We start from the raw sequence: 14,730 nt of genomic DNA, 5'->3' as shown, positions 1-14,730 counted from the left end.
CTGGAAGTCACGTGACGTGATCACGTGGGGCCTATGGTTGCCATGTTAGCACAGGCTCATGTGATGACTTCTGTAGCTATCATGACTCACTTCATCTCACTGCCGACAGAGCGCCGTATGTGAGAGGAACGCTGCATTTCAGCAGATCTCAGCTGTGTAACTTTGAACTACAAAAATGAACTAGCGATCAGACTGCTGATCCTTATAGTCCCCTAGGGGGACTAGTAAAATTAAAAAAAAAAAAAAAAAAAAAAAAGAAGAGTAAAAAAAAATTAAAAAAAAAAAATTAAAAAACCTAAAAGTTCAAATCACCCAACATTCACCCCACTGAGAATTAAAGAATTAACAAAATAAAAAATATTCACACATTTGGTATCAATGAATTCAGAAATTCCTAATCTATCAAAATAGAAAATCAACCCATACGATCGTTAAACCGCGTAGCGGCAAAAAATCTAACCGCAAAACTTACGTTTTTTGGTCGCCGCATATTTTGCTCAAGATGTGATAACAGGCGAACAAAACATAGCATCGGCGCAAAAATTGTACCGTTAAAAACATCAGCTCAAGAAGACCCAAAAACAAAGCCATCACTAAAAAATGATGGTGCAAAAAGTGCACCTTTTTATGGACAAACTTGTGAATTTTTTTTAAACTTTTAGACAAAGGTAAATCTATACATGTTTGGTGTCAACAAATTCATACTGACCTGATGCATCAAACCAACTCACCAGTTTTACCTTATAGTGAACACCGTGAAAAAAATACCCCCAAAACAATCGGGCAGTTGCACTCTTTTTACAATTTTTTCGCACTTGGAATTTTTTTTGCCATTTTCCAGTACATTATATGGTAAAACTAAAGGCTTCATTCAAAAGTACAATTTGTCCTGTAAAAAATAAGCCCTTGTATGGCAAAAATTACAGAAAAATAAAAAATTGACGGCTCTCGGAAGAAGGGGAGATAAAAAAAACGGAAAAAAACGGAAAATCGCCCCGGGATGAAGAGGTTACTATATGTTGAAGAAATTAAGTGAATGACGTTTTTTATTATTAACTAAAACAATTATGTGAAAACTATAATGGAATTTACATAAGTTTAATCAAACTTTTATAACTAAGCTACTTTACTGTTCTACTTAGCACGGACAGAACACCGCACCTAGAGAAGCATAGCAACGTCAGAGTAAACAAGGATGAGCCAAGTGTACATATTTTCTTATTGGGCTCCATTAATGATCATGTACATAGCACACTTATATGTTTACTTTAGATCAGTGTGAAAAGAGCAGCAGTGTGTTACACAAAGAGTGAGGAAGAAACAGGAAAATACCCATCAAAACTTTCAGATGCTTTACTGATGCCATTTCTTGTCCACATACAATGATGGATTCAAAAGGAATTATTACAGCTCTATTCATATTTGCAAGTAAGTCAATCTATTAACGTGTCTTTCAATGTTTTCTGCCCAAAGAGATTTTGCAGGTTCCTAATACTAGAATTATGATGGTCACTTCTTTTTCTGTCCAAGAGTAGAAACAGGGTTTTTTCAAGGTCATAGAAAGGTATTGTTTCACTCCTCAGCCTTTTACTCATTCTTGACTAATTGTTTTTGTTACACAGGGTAGAAAATACTTGTCATTCCTGAACACCAATGTCCCAGTTTGAGGATCGTGTAAAAAAATATCCCTTATGTCACTGACCCATGTCACAAGGAAGCGTAGGCAGAGACATAACCTGGAGCTAGTATACCCCCATACATATCATATTCAGATTATAATACTGGTAGTGTCAGACTCAGCTGCCAACAGCCCACCAGTAACACTGATTTAGGGAGCCCTCTGTTCAGCCAACCTCATTCACAAATGTATATGTAACTCTATGTAGTAATGCCCTGGATAGTTTGTTGAATGAATTATGAGATGAGGAATGATGTAATGTGAGCAACACTGCTCATATTGGGGGGTATGTGGCTTCCTTCAACACAAGGGCCCACTGGTGGATTCCCCTGTTCCCCTGTGGAGCAATACAAGCCTGAACGCTGGTGCCATTTTATGTTGCAGGGAAGTTTTTGGGCTACTAAAACACCACTGGCAATGTGTAACTTCTACCTCTACACCCTGCAGCATTGGCATAATTCTTAGCCGTATCTAAATATTGAGGTTTTGGATGAAAGCAGAATTAAACGAAACTATCATTGGCATAATGCTATTTAAGTATTTAGAAAGGTTTTGATTTAGCCTTGATCTTGAAGTAGTACATCTGCATTTCATGTACAAAAATTACATAATGCATTTTCATGTACAGAAATAGGGCAAGTTTATCTGAAACAAATACAAATTGGTAGAAATTTAAAATATTTGGTCAGTGAAATAAAAACTGAACTGAGCTAGAAGGCCATCACATTTAAAGGACATTAAAGCTGGATGATTCAGATCAACAGTATATAAGTATAAGTACATTGAATACTGGTTTTCTTTATTATTGGCGGTTTATCTCATACCAAATTTCTGCATTTACGTTTTAGTGAAATGTTATGATGTCTACATTTGCAGGGATATCTCAAGTCATTGCAGTCACCTTTGATAAAGTATCTCCAGTACGATTGCCTGAAGGAAGAACACAAAATAAAGAAATTGCTAAAGCTTTTGGATCTGGTACAAATTTCCGTATAGATGACCCAAGTGTACCTTTTAGAATTGACCGAAGTAAGAATATGTTATTTATTTTTGATGGATTGACTAAGAGCTGTTTGCATTTCGACTCTATGTTGATGGTACTGTATATTCCTGTTATTTCAAAATGTATAAACTTGTCACAAACCACATGATTGTTTATATGTAAATATTAATAAGTGTAATTGTTTTTAAAAACTGCTTAAATTATTAATTTTTGATAAATTAATAATTACTATTATTGGTCTCAGTTCATACATTTCAAACCAACCTCATATATTGAATGATATATATACATATATACTAAATGAAATAAGTATACGGTAGGTTTTGGATTCACATACAGCATTATTCTTTTTCTTTTATGTTTACTTTTTGTAAAAAGAAATGCCATGGTGGTTTCAAGTCTATAGTAAATTTTAAAATGTGCTACAAACAAATTATTATGATGTGTGCTGTTCTCATGGCATTTAAAAATGCAAACACCTCAGGTTATTGAGCTTTTCTGGTGTTTTGCTTCCTTAGGTCTGTTTCCCGCATTTACAAGTATATTGGGTAACAATTAGAGTTGAGAGATGTTCAAGGTTCACCAATTTCATGTTCAATCACCAAAAAGCCTAGCTAGTTACTAGCTGGCTTTTCACTGTAATAGTGTGGGTCACTGTGATTCACGCTATTATCAACTTTCAGCATATAGTGTGGTGGGGGGACGCGGTTTAGATCTGTGGTGCACTGCTGAGAGAATGCCGATCGCCATTTTTTTTTTTTTTCCTAAGCGCGCGTGCAGTGGGGCAGGCCAGGATATCAGCCAATCACAGACACACACACAGCTAAGTGCATTTTTGCCAGACAAGCAAGGGCATGTGTCATAGGCTGTGAATGTCACATGTCCTTGCCTTATTTTTATACGGTCATTTCCCCTGTCGCCGCCATTATCTCCTTTGTGTGTGTGGGTGATGTCACCGCTCACGCTGCTGCCGCCGATCCTGCTGTGTGCGCTATAGACATAGTGCAAGCTACACAGCACTCTAGGGATTAGGGACTGATGGTTATTTCAGCCCTTTTCAGGGCTGATTTCCAGGCGTTCATAGCCATAGCTGCTAGGCAGGTCCGTGCAAACGCTATACACAGCTTTAGATAACAGCATTTGTGCACCTCAGCTCAGAGAATTCCTTGCTGCATTTCATCATTAGGAAGGATAGAAAGTGAAGCTTCCTTTCCTGCCCTGGTACCCACAGAACCCGGGTACTGTACCCACCTGCCCACTTTTGTCACGCAATTTTATTTGCCCAAAGAGCTGACACTTTCGCTGCCATCCTAAAAGTGTCTGGAATAGTAACTTAGTTTTTCTTTCCTGTCCTGGTACCCACAGAACCCGGGCACTGTACCCACCTGCTCACTTTTGCCACGCAATTTTATTTGCCCAAAGTGCTGACACTTTTGCTGCCATCCTAAAAGTGTCTGGAATACTAAGTTACTGTTCCTTTCCTGTCCACTGACCCACAGAACCCGGGCACTGTACCCACCTGCCCACTTTTGCCACGCAATTTTATTTGCCCAAAGACCTGACACTTTTGCTGCCATCCTAAAAGTATCTGAAATAGTAACTAATTTTTCCTTTCCTGTCCAGGTACCCACAGAACCCGGGCACTGTACCCACCTGCCCACTTTTGCCACGCAATTTTATTTGCCCAAAGAGCTGACACTTTTGCTGCCATCCTAAAAGTGTCTGGAATAGTAACTTAGTTTTCCTTTCCTGTCCTGGTACCCACAGAACCCGGGCACTGTACCCACCTGCTCACTTTTGCCACGCAATTTTATTTGCCCAAAGTGCTGACACTTTTGCTGCCATCCTAAAAGTGTCTGGAATACTAAGTTACTGTTCCTTTCCTGTCCACTGACCCACAGAACCCGGGCACTGTACCCACCTGCCCACTTTTGCCACGCAATTTTATTTGCCCAAAGACCTGACACTTTTGCTGCCATCCTAAAAGTATCTGTGTGTGACCGGGTGCATTTCACCACCGATACTTACACCAGTAAGCATGGACAGGGGTGTTACATGTCGCTGACTGGGCACTGGGTAACTATGGTGAGAGATGGAAAAGGGTCTGCTGAACAAGTCTTGCTGTCCCCACGACTTGTGCGTCAATCCTCTTTATGTAGAAGTTCCTCCAATGCTTCTGCCTCCTCAACCTCGTCTGGGTCCTCCACCTCCGCCCCAAGCCTGCCTGGTCAGGCCACCCGCGTTGTAACTGCATACAAGGAATCCTGCACACCTCCTTACTATGCTGGCAGCAGAGCTCAATGGCATCAGGCAGTCTTTACCTTGAAATGTCTTGCAAATAAGAGTCACACAGCGGAGGAGTTGTGGTCAGCTCTTGCGAGCGAGTTTCGTAAATGGTTGTCTTCACTCAACCTGCAACCAGGGAAGGCTGTGTGCTACAATGCTGCAAACCTGGGTGCGGCCCTTCGCTGGGGCAAGGTGACACCGTGCCTTGTATGGCTCACGTGTTGAACCTTGTTGTCCAGCAATTTTTAACCCACTATCCCGGCCTAGATGGGATTCTGCAGCGGGCACGGTTACTCTCTGCTCACTTCAGCCGTTCAACCGCCGCAGCTGAGCGACTTGCATCGCTCCAGAAGTCTTTTGGCCTGCCGGTTCATTGCCTGAAATGCGATGTGCCGACAAGCTGGAATTCGACTCTCCATATTTTTTTTCTTCTTTTCAACATATTTATTAATGACCTTGTTGGGGGCATGCGGAGTAGAATTTCAATATTTGCAGATGATACTAAACTCTGCAGGGTAATCAATACAGAGGAGGATAATTTTATATTACAGGGAGATTTATGTAAATTGGAGAATTGGGCTGAGAAGTGGCAATTGAAGTTTAATGTAGATAAATGTAAGGTCATGCACTTGGGTAGAGGAAATAAAATGTATGATTATGTACTTAATTGTAGAACACTGGGTAAAACAGGCACAGAAAAAGACTTGGGTGTATGGGTGGATGGTAAACTTCACTTTAGTGGACAGTGTCAGGCAACTGCTGCCAGGGCTAATAAAATAATGGGATGTATTAAAAGAGGTATAAGTGTTCATGAAAAAAATATAGTTCTACCTCTGTACAAGTCACTAGTGCGACCGCACTTAGAATACTGTGTACAATTCTGGTCACCGATATATAAGAAGGACATAGCTGAACTGGAGAGGGTGCAGAGAAGAGCGACCAAGATTATTAGAGGAATGGGTGGGCTGCAATACCAAGACAGGTTATTAAACTTGGGGTTATTTAGTCTGGAAAAACGAAGGCTTAGGGGGGATCTAATCACAATGTATAAATATATGAGGGGACAGTACAGAGACCTTTCCAAAGATCTTTTTACACCTAGGCCTGCGACTGGAACACGGGGGCATCCGCGACGTCTTGAGGAAAGAAGGTTTAATCATAATCACAGACGAGGATTCTTGACTGTACGAGCAGTGAGACTATGGAACTCTCTGCCGCATGATGTTGTAATGAGTGATCCACTACTAACATTTAAGCAGAGCCTGGACGCCTATCTTGAAAAATTTAATATTACCAGTTATGTATATTAGATTTTATGACAGGGTGTTGATCCAGGGAACTAGTCTGATTGCCGGATGTGGAGTCAGGAAGGAAATTTTTTCCCCATTGGAACTTGTTTGTCACATTGGGTTTTTTTTTTGTTTTTTTTGCCTTCCTCTGGATCAACATGTTAGGCTATGGGTTGAACTAGATGGACTTAGAGTCTCCCTTCAACCTTAAAAACTATGATACTATGATACTATGATATGTTGCAGCGACTGTGGCAGCACTGCCGAGCCCTGGTGCAATATGTTAGGACGTATAGCCTGGGCCAACAAGATGCAGAGGTGGGGCAGATCACGCTGCTGGAGTGGTCTCAGATCAACGACCTATGCACCCTTCTGCACAGTTTCGACATGGCGACGAATATGTTTAGCGCTGACAATGCCATTATCAGCATGACAATTCAAGTCATTTACATGCTGGAGCACATGCTAAACACTATTCGGAGTCAAGCGGTGGGACAAGAGGAAGGGGAGGAAGTAGAGGAGGATTCATATGCGCAAGGGATACCAACATCTACAAGGTCCAGACGTTCATCATCACCATGGAAGCAAGCATGGGACGGTGGGGGAGAGGGATTAACAAGGGCGCATGGTAGCAGCCAAAATGTTGAGGAAGGTGCAGAAGACCATGAAGAAATGGAGGATGAACTCTCGATGGACATGAAAGACTCAGCAGATGAGGGAGACCTTGGTCAAATTTCGGTTGAATGAGGTTGGGCGGAGATGTCAGCGGAAGAAAGCACGTTTATCACCTCTACACCACAAACACAGCGAGGACTTGGTCCACATGGATGCGCAAGACACATGAGTGCTTTCTTGCTGCACTACCTCCAACATAACCCTCGGATTGTCAGAATTAGAAGTGATGATGACTACTGGGTTGCCACACTATTAGATCCCCGGAAGAAGTCCAAATTTGGTGAAATAATTCCAGCCATACAAAGGGATGCACGTATGCAGGAGTATCAGCAAAAGCTGTTACTCGATCTTAGCTCGGCTTTTCCACCAAACACCAGTGGTGCACGAAGTGAATCTCCAAGTTGTCACTTGCTAAGCATGGGACTGTCTCGTCATTATCAGTCAAACCTTACCAGCAACACCGTATCTGGTGCTGGTACCAGCAATTTTATGGAATCGTTTCATAATTTTTTTAGACTATCCAATGCAAGGCCACAAGAGACAAGACGTCTGACACATAGTCAACGGCTGGAGAGGAAGATACAGGAGTATCTCCAAATGAACATCGATGCCCTGACTTTGCAACTGGAGCCTTGCTCATTTTGGGCTTCAAATCTTGAAAAATGGCCTGAGCTCGCCACTTATGCCTTGGAGATCTTGTCGTGTCCCGCAGCCAGCGTTGTCTCTGAACGTGTCTTCAGTGCTGCTGGGTGTGTGCTGACAGATAAGCGCACGCGTCTGTCCAGTGGCAATGTGGACAGACTAACGTTCATCAAGATGAACAACTCATGGATCCGCAAGGACTTTACTACCTCTGTGTCATCCTGGGGAGAGTAAAGGCAGGAGTATTTTTGAATGTGCTTGAAGCAAATCAACCTGTCCAGTTTGCAACTGGGGCACAAGTGCTGCCACTGAAGTAGTGTCTGTGGGGCCCAATTTTTGGAAAAAAGGGAAACTCTGCTTGGAGTCCCCTTGTTGTGTTCCACATGATTTTAGAAGGGCATGCCTATATCTGTGCCTTGTCCTCTTTTTCCTCGTCCAGCTGTTTTGTTTTCACATGAGTATTTGTCCTTGTCTCTTTCCCATGTGTTTGTGTTGTCTTGTGAGTTGTTTGTCACCTTTTGGACACCTTTGAAGGTGTTTTCTAGGTGTTTTTATGTGTTTGTGATTGCCTCCCATTGTTGCCGAACCGAACGCGGCCTCCGTTCGATGAACCGAACCGAACTCGAGCCTCTAGAGGGTGGCTCATCTCTAGTAACAATTAGCGATGGGCGAATACTAATTTAATTTGGGTTCAGATTACTCATCTCGAATATTTGTACTATTCGTGTATTCATCACAAATAATAAACCTAATGCAAGTCAATAGGAAACTCAAACAATTTTTCAATGGATCTCCCAGGATGTCAGTTCAGGCTCTACAAATGCAGAAATAGATGGAAAATTGAATGGGATCAGAATGGAGAAGATGCCTGGATACATTTCTAAAACATAGGTCACTTCTGGGAACAATTTTGTCAGAGTATTACTCCGAAAATTTGTGATAACCAGTGCAGGTAAAGTAGACAGCTGTGGGCTGCAGCCCAAAGCTGTGTGCTTTATCTTGGCTGGTTACCAAAAATAGAGGCTCCCTTACTTTTTTTTTTTTTTTACAATTATTTCAATAAATAGTTTAAAAAAATGACATGGGCTCCTGACCACATTATGATAGTAGGGCAGATAAAGCAGAAAGTTGGGAACTGGTATTCTCAGGCTCGGAAGGTCAATAGTTATTAAGCCCAAGCCAGATAAAAAATAGCAGCCCACAGCCACCCCAGAAATTGCGCATCTGTAAGATTTGCCAATTATGATGCTTAACCCAGCTCATCCTGATTGCATGGTATTGTGGCAACTGGGTAATGTATGGAGTTGATGTAACTGTGATTTGTTCACAGCTTTTCTCAATCTCTCATTATGAATCCTCATTGCCAATCCTGTAAGTAAAAAGGAAAAAAACACAAACACAAAACTCCTTTATTTTAAATAATAAAAAATACACCCTTTTCACCAATTTATTAACAATCAAAACATCCCCACAGGTTGGATGTAATCCACACGATGTCTCACAACTATCCCGGCTCTGTACCATCTAGAAGCTGAAGTGATGGAAAATGTGACCGATCACTGCAGTTCCTGGTATATGGAAGACCCGTCTGTGAGAAAAGGTGAAGTTAGTCAGGTCACCGGAGTTCCCACGGTATCGTGTGACCACCAGTGAACCTGCTGCTAGAATGCTGAACTGCTGGACTGCAGGACATGGCAGCACAGCAGTCCATTATTCTGGCAGTCAGGTAACCGGAGTTCATGCTCGGAGGCTCACCCGATGCCCTCAGTGAACTCAGTTGAACACGCTGTCGGATTGCAAGACTGCTGTGTGGCTATGTCCAGCAATCATATAGTCCGGAAATCCAGCAGCGAGTTCAACTAACTTCACTTAGAGCTGCGGGGGAGGCCCTGACTGTGAACACCGGTGACCTGACTTCTGGATGGCCGGACTGTGACGATTGTGTGACACGATGGCAGAGCAGTCCAACAATTCGGGAGATATGAGGCCCATAAACCTTAATAGAGCCTTTAAGAGAGCATTTAAGGTTTCTGGAGTTCCCAGCTGGAAGCAGTGAACCGTTACCATAATTCCCAGCCTCCAGGTGTCTTAACAGCTGTGAACTCCAAGAACCTTAAAGGCTCTCTTAAAGGAACCTAAAGGTTTCCGAGCCTCACAGCTGTCAAGAGACCCGATGGCAGTGAGCTCCATTAATCTTTTAAGGGAACCCCTAAGGGAGACTTTAAGGTTTTTAACAGAAGTTCACAGCCTCCAGGTGTCCCAACAGCTGGAAACTCCAGAAACCTTAAAGGCTCCTTCAATGTTTCAGGACCTGACAGCTATCACACAGTCAAGCTGCTGTGCTGTAGTGTCCCATAATACAGCAGTCAGGTAACTGGAGTTCACACTAATTTAACTCAGTTGACTTGGTACCGTGGCAACTCGGCTGTAAACTTCAATGACCTGACTGATGTTGCCGCTTCTCACAGTCAAGATCGTCAAGTGATGTTGAATGGATTACGTTGGACCTATGGGGGTGTTTTGGGGGTTACTAAATTGGTGAAAGAGGGGTTTTTTTATTTAAACTAAAGAATTTTTGACTTATAATTTCTTTTTCATTACCAAATGAGTGCTTAATGGGAGCTGTGATTTATGACAAAATGCCCTGCCACTAGCATTTTGTCTGAGCGAGTTTTTAGTGCTGCTGGGGGCATAATACCCAATAGGAATCCACTTAACATCTAACAATGTTGACATGGTGACTCTTATCAAAATGAAGAAAGCGTGGATTAGCCCAGAGTTTTTCAACCCCATCGACTGACAGTAGCCAGACCTAAAGTCAATTGAAATGTTCCTTTTATTGAGGTATATTTCTATGCAAAGCCTCTCACCCAAACTAGGGTAGACAGTCCTTCTTTACTTCTTATAGAAAAGATCTCCAGCTTATAAATGCATAAAATCAATTTCTTTTATTCCAAAAATTAAAATCCAAAGTACAGGACTTGATCCAAAATATTAAGAGCAATTAGAAATGCAACACGTTTCAGACAAGATGTCCTTTGTCAGAGCATATGGCTTATGTTTCATAAAGGCTCACTTTTAACCTTTAGGGGATAAATGACACAGGTGGTATAATCAAATAATCCCAAATGAAGGGGAATTTAGTACCAAGCTGTGGCAGTATAATACCCGTAAAGGCTTTACAAAATGTGTACAAATACAAAGTATAATGCATTGATCATTAAATAGTAATAATAAATTGTGAATCAATTTTGTATATTATATACCGACAACAAAATAAGCATTCCAATGGAACACCATTCTAGTCACATGATATATACATATATTCAGTGTTTTTTTGCGGTGGTACGTACCGGTACGCCGTACCGGAAAATCTGAAGAGCCCTCTGGCTCTGTCCACATGGCTAATTTGTAAACTATACAAATTAGCCATGTGGAGCAAAAGCACAAGCCAGAGGCATCTCCAGGGGGCGCTGTCGAGCTGCCTGATGCGATGGTGTGAAAGTCTGCCATGTGGAGCCGCTATTCTCTGAGCGCAGCTGTCACGCTGTTAGCCGCACTCATAGAAAGTGCAGCGCGCGGCTCCCACTGCTCAATTGTCCTAGTATCTGTCAGACACAAGGACAATTGAAGCGGTGACGCCGGCGCTGACTTCCGGGTCAACACGACGGCTGTCATGTGATCAGGTCAGCTGATCAGACTGCTGACCCAGAAGCAAGCGCCACAGCGCAGAGGCGGCAGAGAAATGCTGAGAAGTGCTCCACTGTGGAGCTGAAGAAGACACGAACGGAGGAACATTATGGAGTAAGAGGGGAGTATTTATGAAACAGTATGGGGGAGAGAGGTCGGGAGGGAACCATCTGTGCACACACTATGGGGGAGACAGAGGGTGGGGAGGGGGCAATATATATATACACAGAATGGATGGGGGAGGGAACTATCCGTGCACAGAGTATGGGGAGAGAGAGGATGAGGTTTCATGCATGGGGAGAGAAATGATGAGGTTTCATGCATGGGGAGAGAAATGATGAGGGGTGATGTATGGGGAGAGAAATGATGAGGGGTGATGTATGGGGAGAGAGGATGAGGTTTCATTCATGGGGAGAGAGGATGAGGGGTGATGTATGGCGAGAGAGAGGATGAGGTTTCATGCATGGGGAGAGAGGATGAGGGGTGATGTATGGGGAGAGAGAGGATGAGGTTTCATGCATGGGGACAGAGGATGAGGGGTGATGCATGGGGAGAGAGAGGATGAGGTTTCATGCATGGGGACAGAGGATGAGGGGTGATGTCTAGCGAGAGGATGAGGTTTCATGCATGGGGACAGAGGATGAGGGGTGATGCATGGGGAGAGAGAGGATGAGTTTTCATGCATGGGGACAGAGGATGAGGGGTGATGTATAGCGAGAGGATGAGGTTTCATGCATGGGGAGAGAAATGATGAGGGGTGATGTATGGGGAGAGAGAGGATGAGGTTTCATGCATGGGGAGAGAGGATGAGGGGTGATGTATGGGGAGAGAGGATGAGGTTTCATTCATGGGGAGAGAGGATAAGGGGTGATGTATGGGGAGAGAGAGGATGAGGTTTCATGCATGGGGAGAGAAATGATGAGGGGTGATGTATGGGGAGAGAGAGGATGAGGTTTCATGTATGGGGAGAGAGAGGATGAGGTTTCATGCATGGGGAGAGAGAGGATGAGGTTTCATGCATGGGGAGAGAAATGATGAGCGGTGATGTATGGGGAGAGAGAGGATGAGGTTTCATGCATGGGGACAGGTGATGATGGGTGATGCATGGGGAGAGAGAGGATGAGGTTTCATGCATAGGGACAGAGAGGATGAGGGGTGATGCATGGGGACAGAGAGGATGAGAGGTGATGCATGGGAACAGAGAGGATGTAGAGCGAACTGGAAAGAAATTTTGAGGACACAGAATAAAGAGTGACATGGTATGAGGATCAAGTGGGCAGGATTGGGAGTGAGGTGGAAAAGTATATGGACACGCAGGAGGTAGTGAGGAGACAGGAAGGGATGAGAAGAATGTGAGGGGCACAGAATAAAGACTGGGTAGTGCAGGGGGGTGGTATGGAGAGGGGGCAGAATGGGAGGACTGTGTGAGGTTATACAAGGAGGGGGAGTGTGATGAGGGCACTGTATAAAGACGGTGCAGTATAAGGGGACACAGTGTAAAGAACCCTATAAACAGTAGGCTCAGTTTGGAAAGAGGGAATATGGAGGGCATGTACCATAAGAGGGAGAGTGTGGGTCATATTTTGTGCAGAGAATACTGGGGCCATTATTTATTCTGGGGCACAGTGTAGGGCAGATATTTTTAAGTAGAAGTATTATAATAATTCTGCTACTTTTAGGGTCATCGTGTCGGGATGTACTACAGAAAACCGGAGAAGATGAAAATCTGCAGAGATGAGATGTGAATGTGAAAAGTCATCATGGTGTCAGGACAAGATGAAGAATAGAAAGAAATGACTAGAGACAACATCATCTATAAGGTACCTGAATGTAAATGTTTATTTGTTTTACTGACAATGTCTTATCATTAGGCCTTGGTCCCACTTGCGCATTGCTTCTGATGTGAGCGCAATGGAACCCCCACTGATCAGCTGATTATGGTGCAGGTGTCTGGAAATGCTCATTTCTGGATCTGCTCCGTCCTCTGATGGTGTCCGCGGCCGGGTACTGCACATCCGCCTCATTGATTTTAATAGGAGACTGCTGCCACTATCAGAAGATGGAGCAGATCCAGAACTGAGCACTTCTGGCCACCTGCCACCACCGGCACCTAGTGTAGGGAATTGGCGGGGTTGCCAGGTGCTGGACCCTGACCAGTCAGACATTGGTGACCTATCCTAAGGGGCACTTTGCACACTGCGACATCGCAGGTGCGATGTCGGTGGGGTCAAATTGAAAATGACGCACTTCCGGCATCGCATGCGACATCGCAGTGTGTAAAGGCTGGATGATACGATTAACGAGCGCAAAAGCGTCGTAATCGTATCATCGGTACAGCGTCGGCGTAATCCATAATTACGCTGACGCAATGGTCCGATGTTGTTCCTCGCTCCTGCGGCAGCACACATCGCTGTGTGTGAAGTCGCAGGAGCGAGGAACGTCTCCTACCGGCCTCACTGCGGCTTCCGTAGGATATGCGGAAGGAAGGAGGTGGGCAGGATGTTTACATCCTGCTCATCTCCGCCCCTCCGCTCTGATTGGCCGCCTGCCGTGTGACGTCGCAGTGACGCCGCACGACCCGCCCCCTTAACAAGGAGGCGGGTCGCCGGCCACAGGGACGTCGCACGGCAGGTGAGTGTGTGTGTGAAGCTGGCGTAGCGATAACTTTCGCTACGCCAGCTATCACCACATATCGCTGCTGCGACGGGGGCGGGCACTATCGCACTCGGCATCGCAGCATCGGCCTGCGATGTCGTAGTGTGCAAAGCCCGCCTAAGGAAAGGTCATTAATGTTAAAGTAGGGCAATCTCTTTAATAAAGTCTTGTGCCGTCTGACAATTTAAGGGTTACTATGTTTTTATTTATGTTGTTAGGAGCATTAAAGGAGTTGTCCAAATTTGTGATGAGTCTGCAGTCACTCTGTGTGTCACTCTGTGACTGCAGCCTTCTGAATTCTCACAGTGTGCACTCTGCACGCTGTCAGGATTCTCTGGTGCCGGCAGGGAGAGTGGGAGGTTATGAAGCTGCAAGTATGCGATTTACATAGATGTGGTCACGTGCTGAACAGACATGCTCAATGAAAATGAATTGACTGAGGCTGGACACATCAAATCAGAATGTGGCCAGAAGTGTACAAATCACATACTTGTGCTCAAATGATCATCCACTGGCACTGGCACACACCGCCGCAGCCCCGCTACTCAATGTCGGCTGGCAGCACGCCTGACAAAACACCCCCCCCCGCTCCTCGCCTCAGAGATGCATACCAGCAAATATCTTTTTACAAAAAAAGCACTGCATATATTAGATATAGTAAAGACTAGTGATGAGCCGCTCCCCTAATGTTCGAGTTCGGTTCGGTTCATCGAACGGCGGGTGTGTTCGGTGAAAACCTTCGAATCCCATTAAAAACAATGGCAGGCAAACACATACAAATACATTATACATATACACATACAGTTAATAAA

The 14,730-nt window shown here is 44.0% G+C and overlaps 1 protein-coding gene across 1 annotated transcript in view; it reads left to right on the top strand.

The window, feature by feature from the left end:
- The first annotated feature begins 1,259 nt into the window (after nucleotides 1-1,259).
- Nucleotides 1,260-14,730, top strand: part of LOC142302424 (cadherin-related family member 3-like) — a 338,150-nt gene continuing 324,679 nt past the window's right edge. The window contains 2 exon segments of the mRNA XM_075343486.1: nucleotides 1,260-1,428; nucleotides 2,555-2,707. Of these exon segments, the coding sequence (XP_075199601.1) occupies nucleotides 1,260-1,428; nucleotides 2,555-2,707 (322 nt within the window).

Source organism: Anomaloglossus baeobatrachus, chromosome 4, assembly GCF_048569485.1.
Source record: "Anomaloglossus baeobatrachus isolate aAnoBae1 chromosome 4, aAnoBae1.hap1, whole genome shotgun sequence".
NCBI lineage: Eukaryota > Metazoa > Chordata > Amphibia > Anura > Aromobatidae > Anomaloglossus > Anomaloglossus baeobatrachus.
Note: the sequence above shows the minus strand (reverse complement) of the source record. Positions and strands in the feature narration are given on the sequence as shown.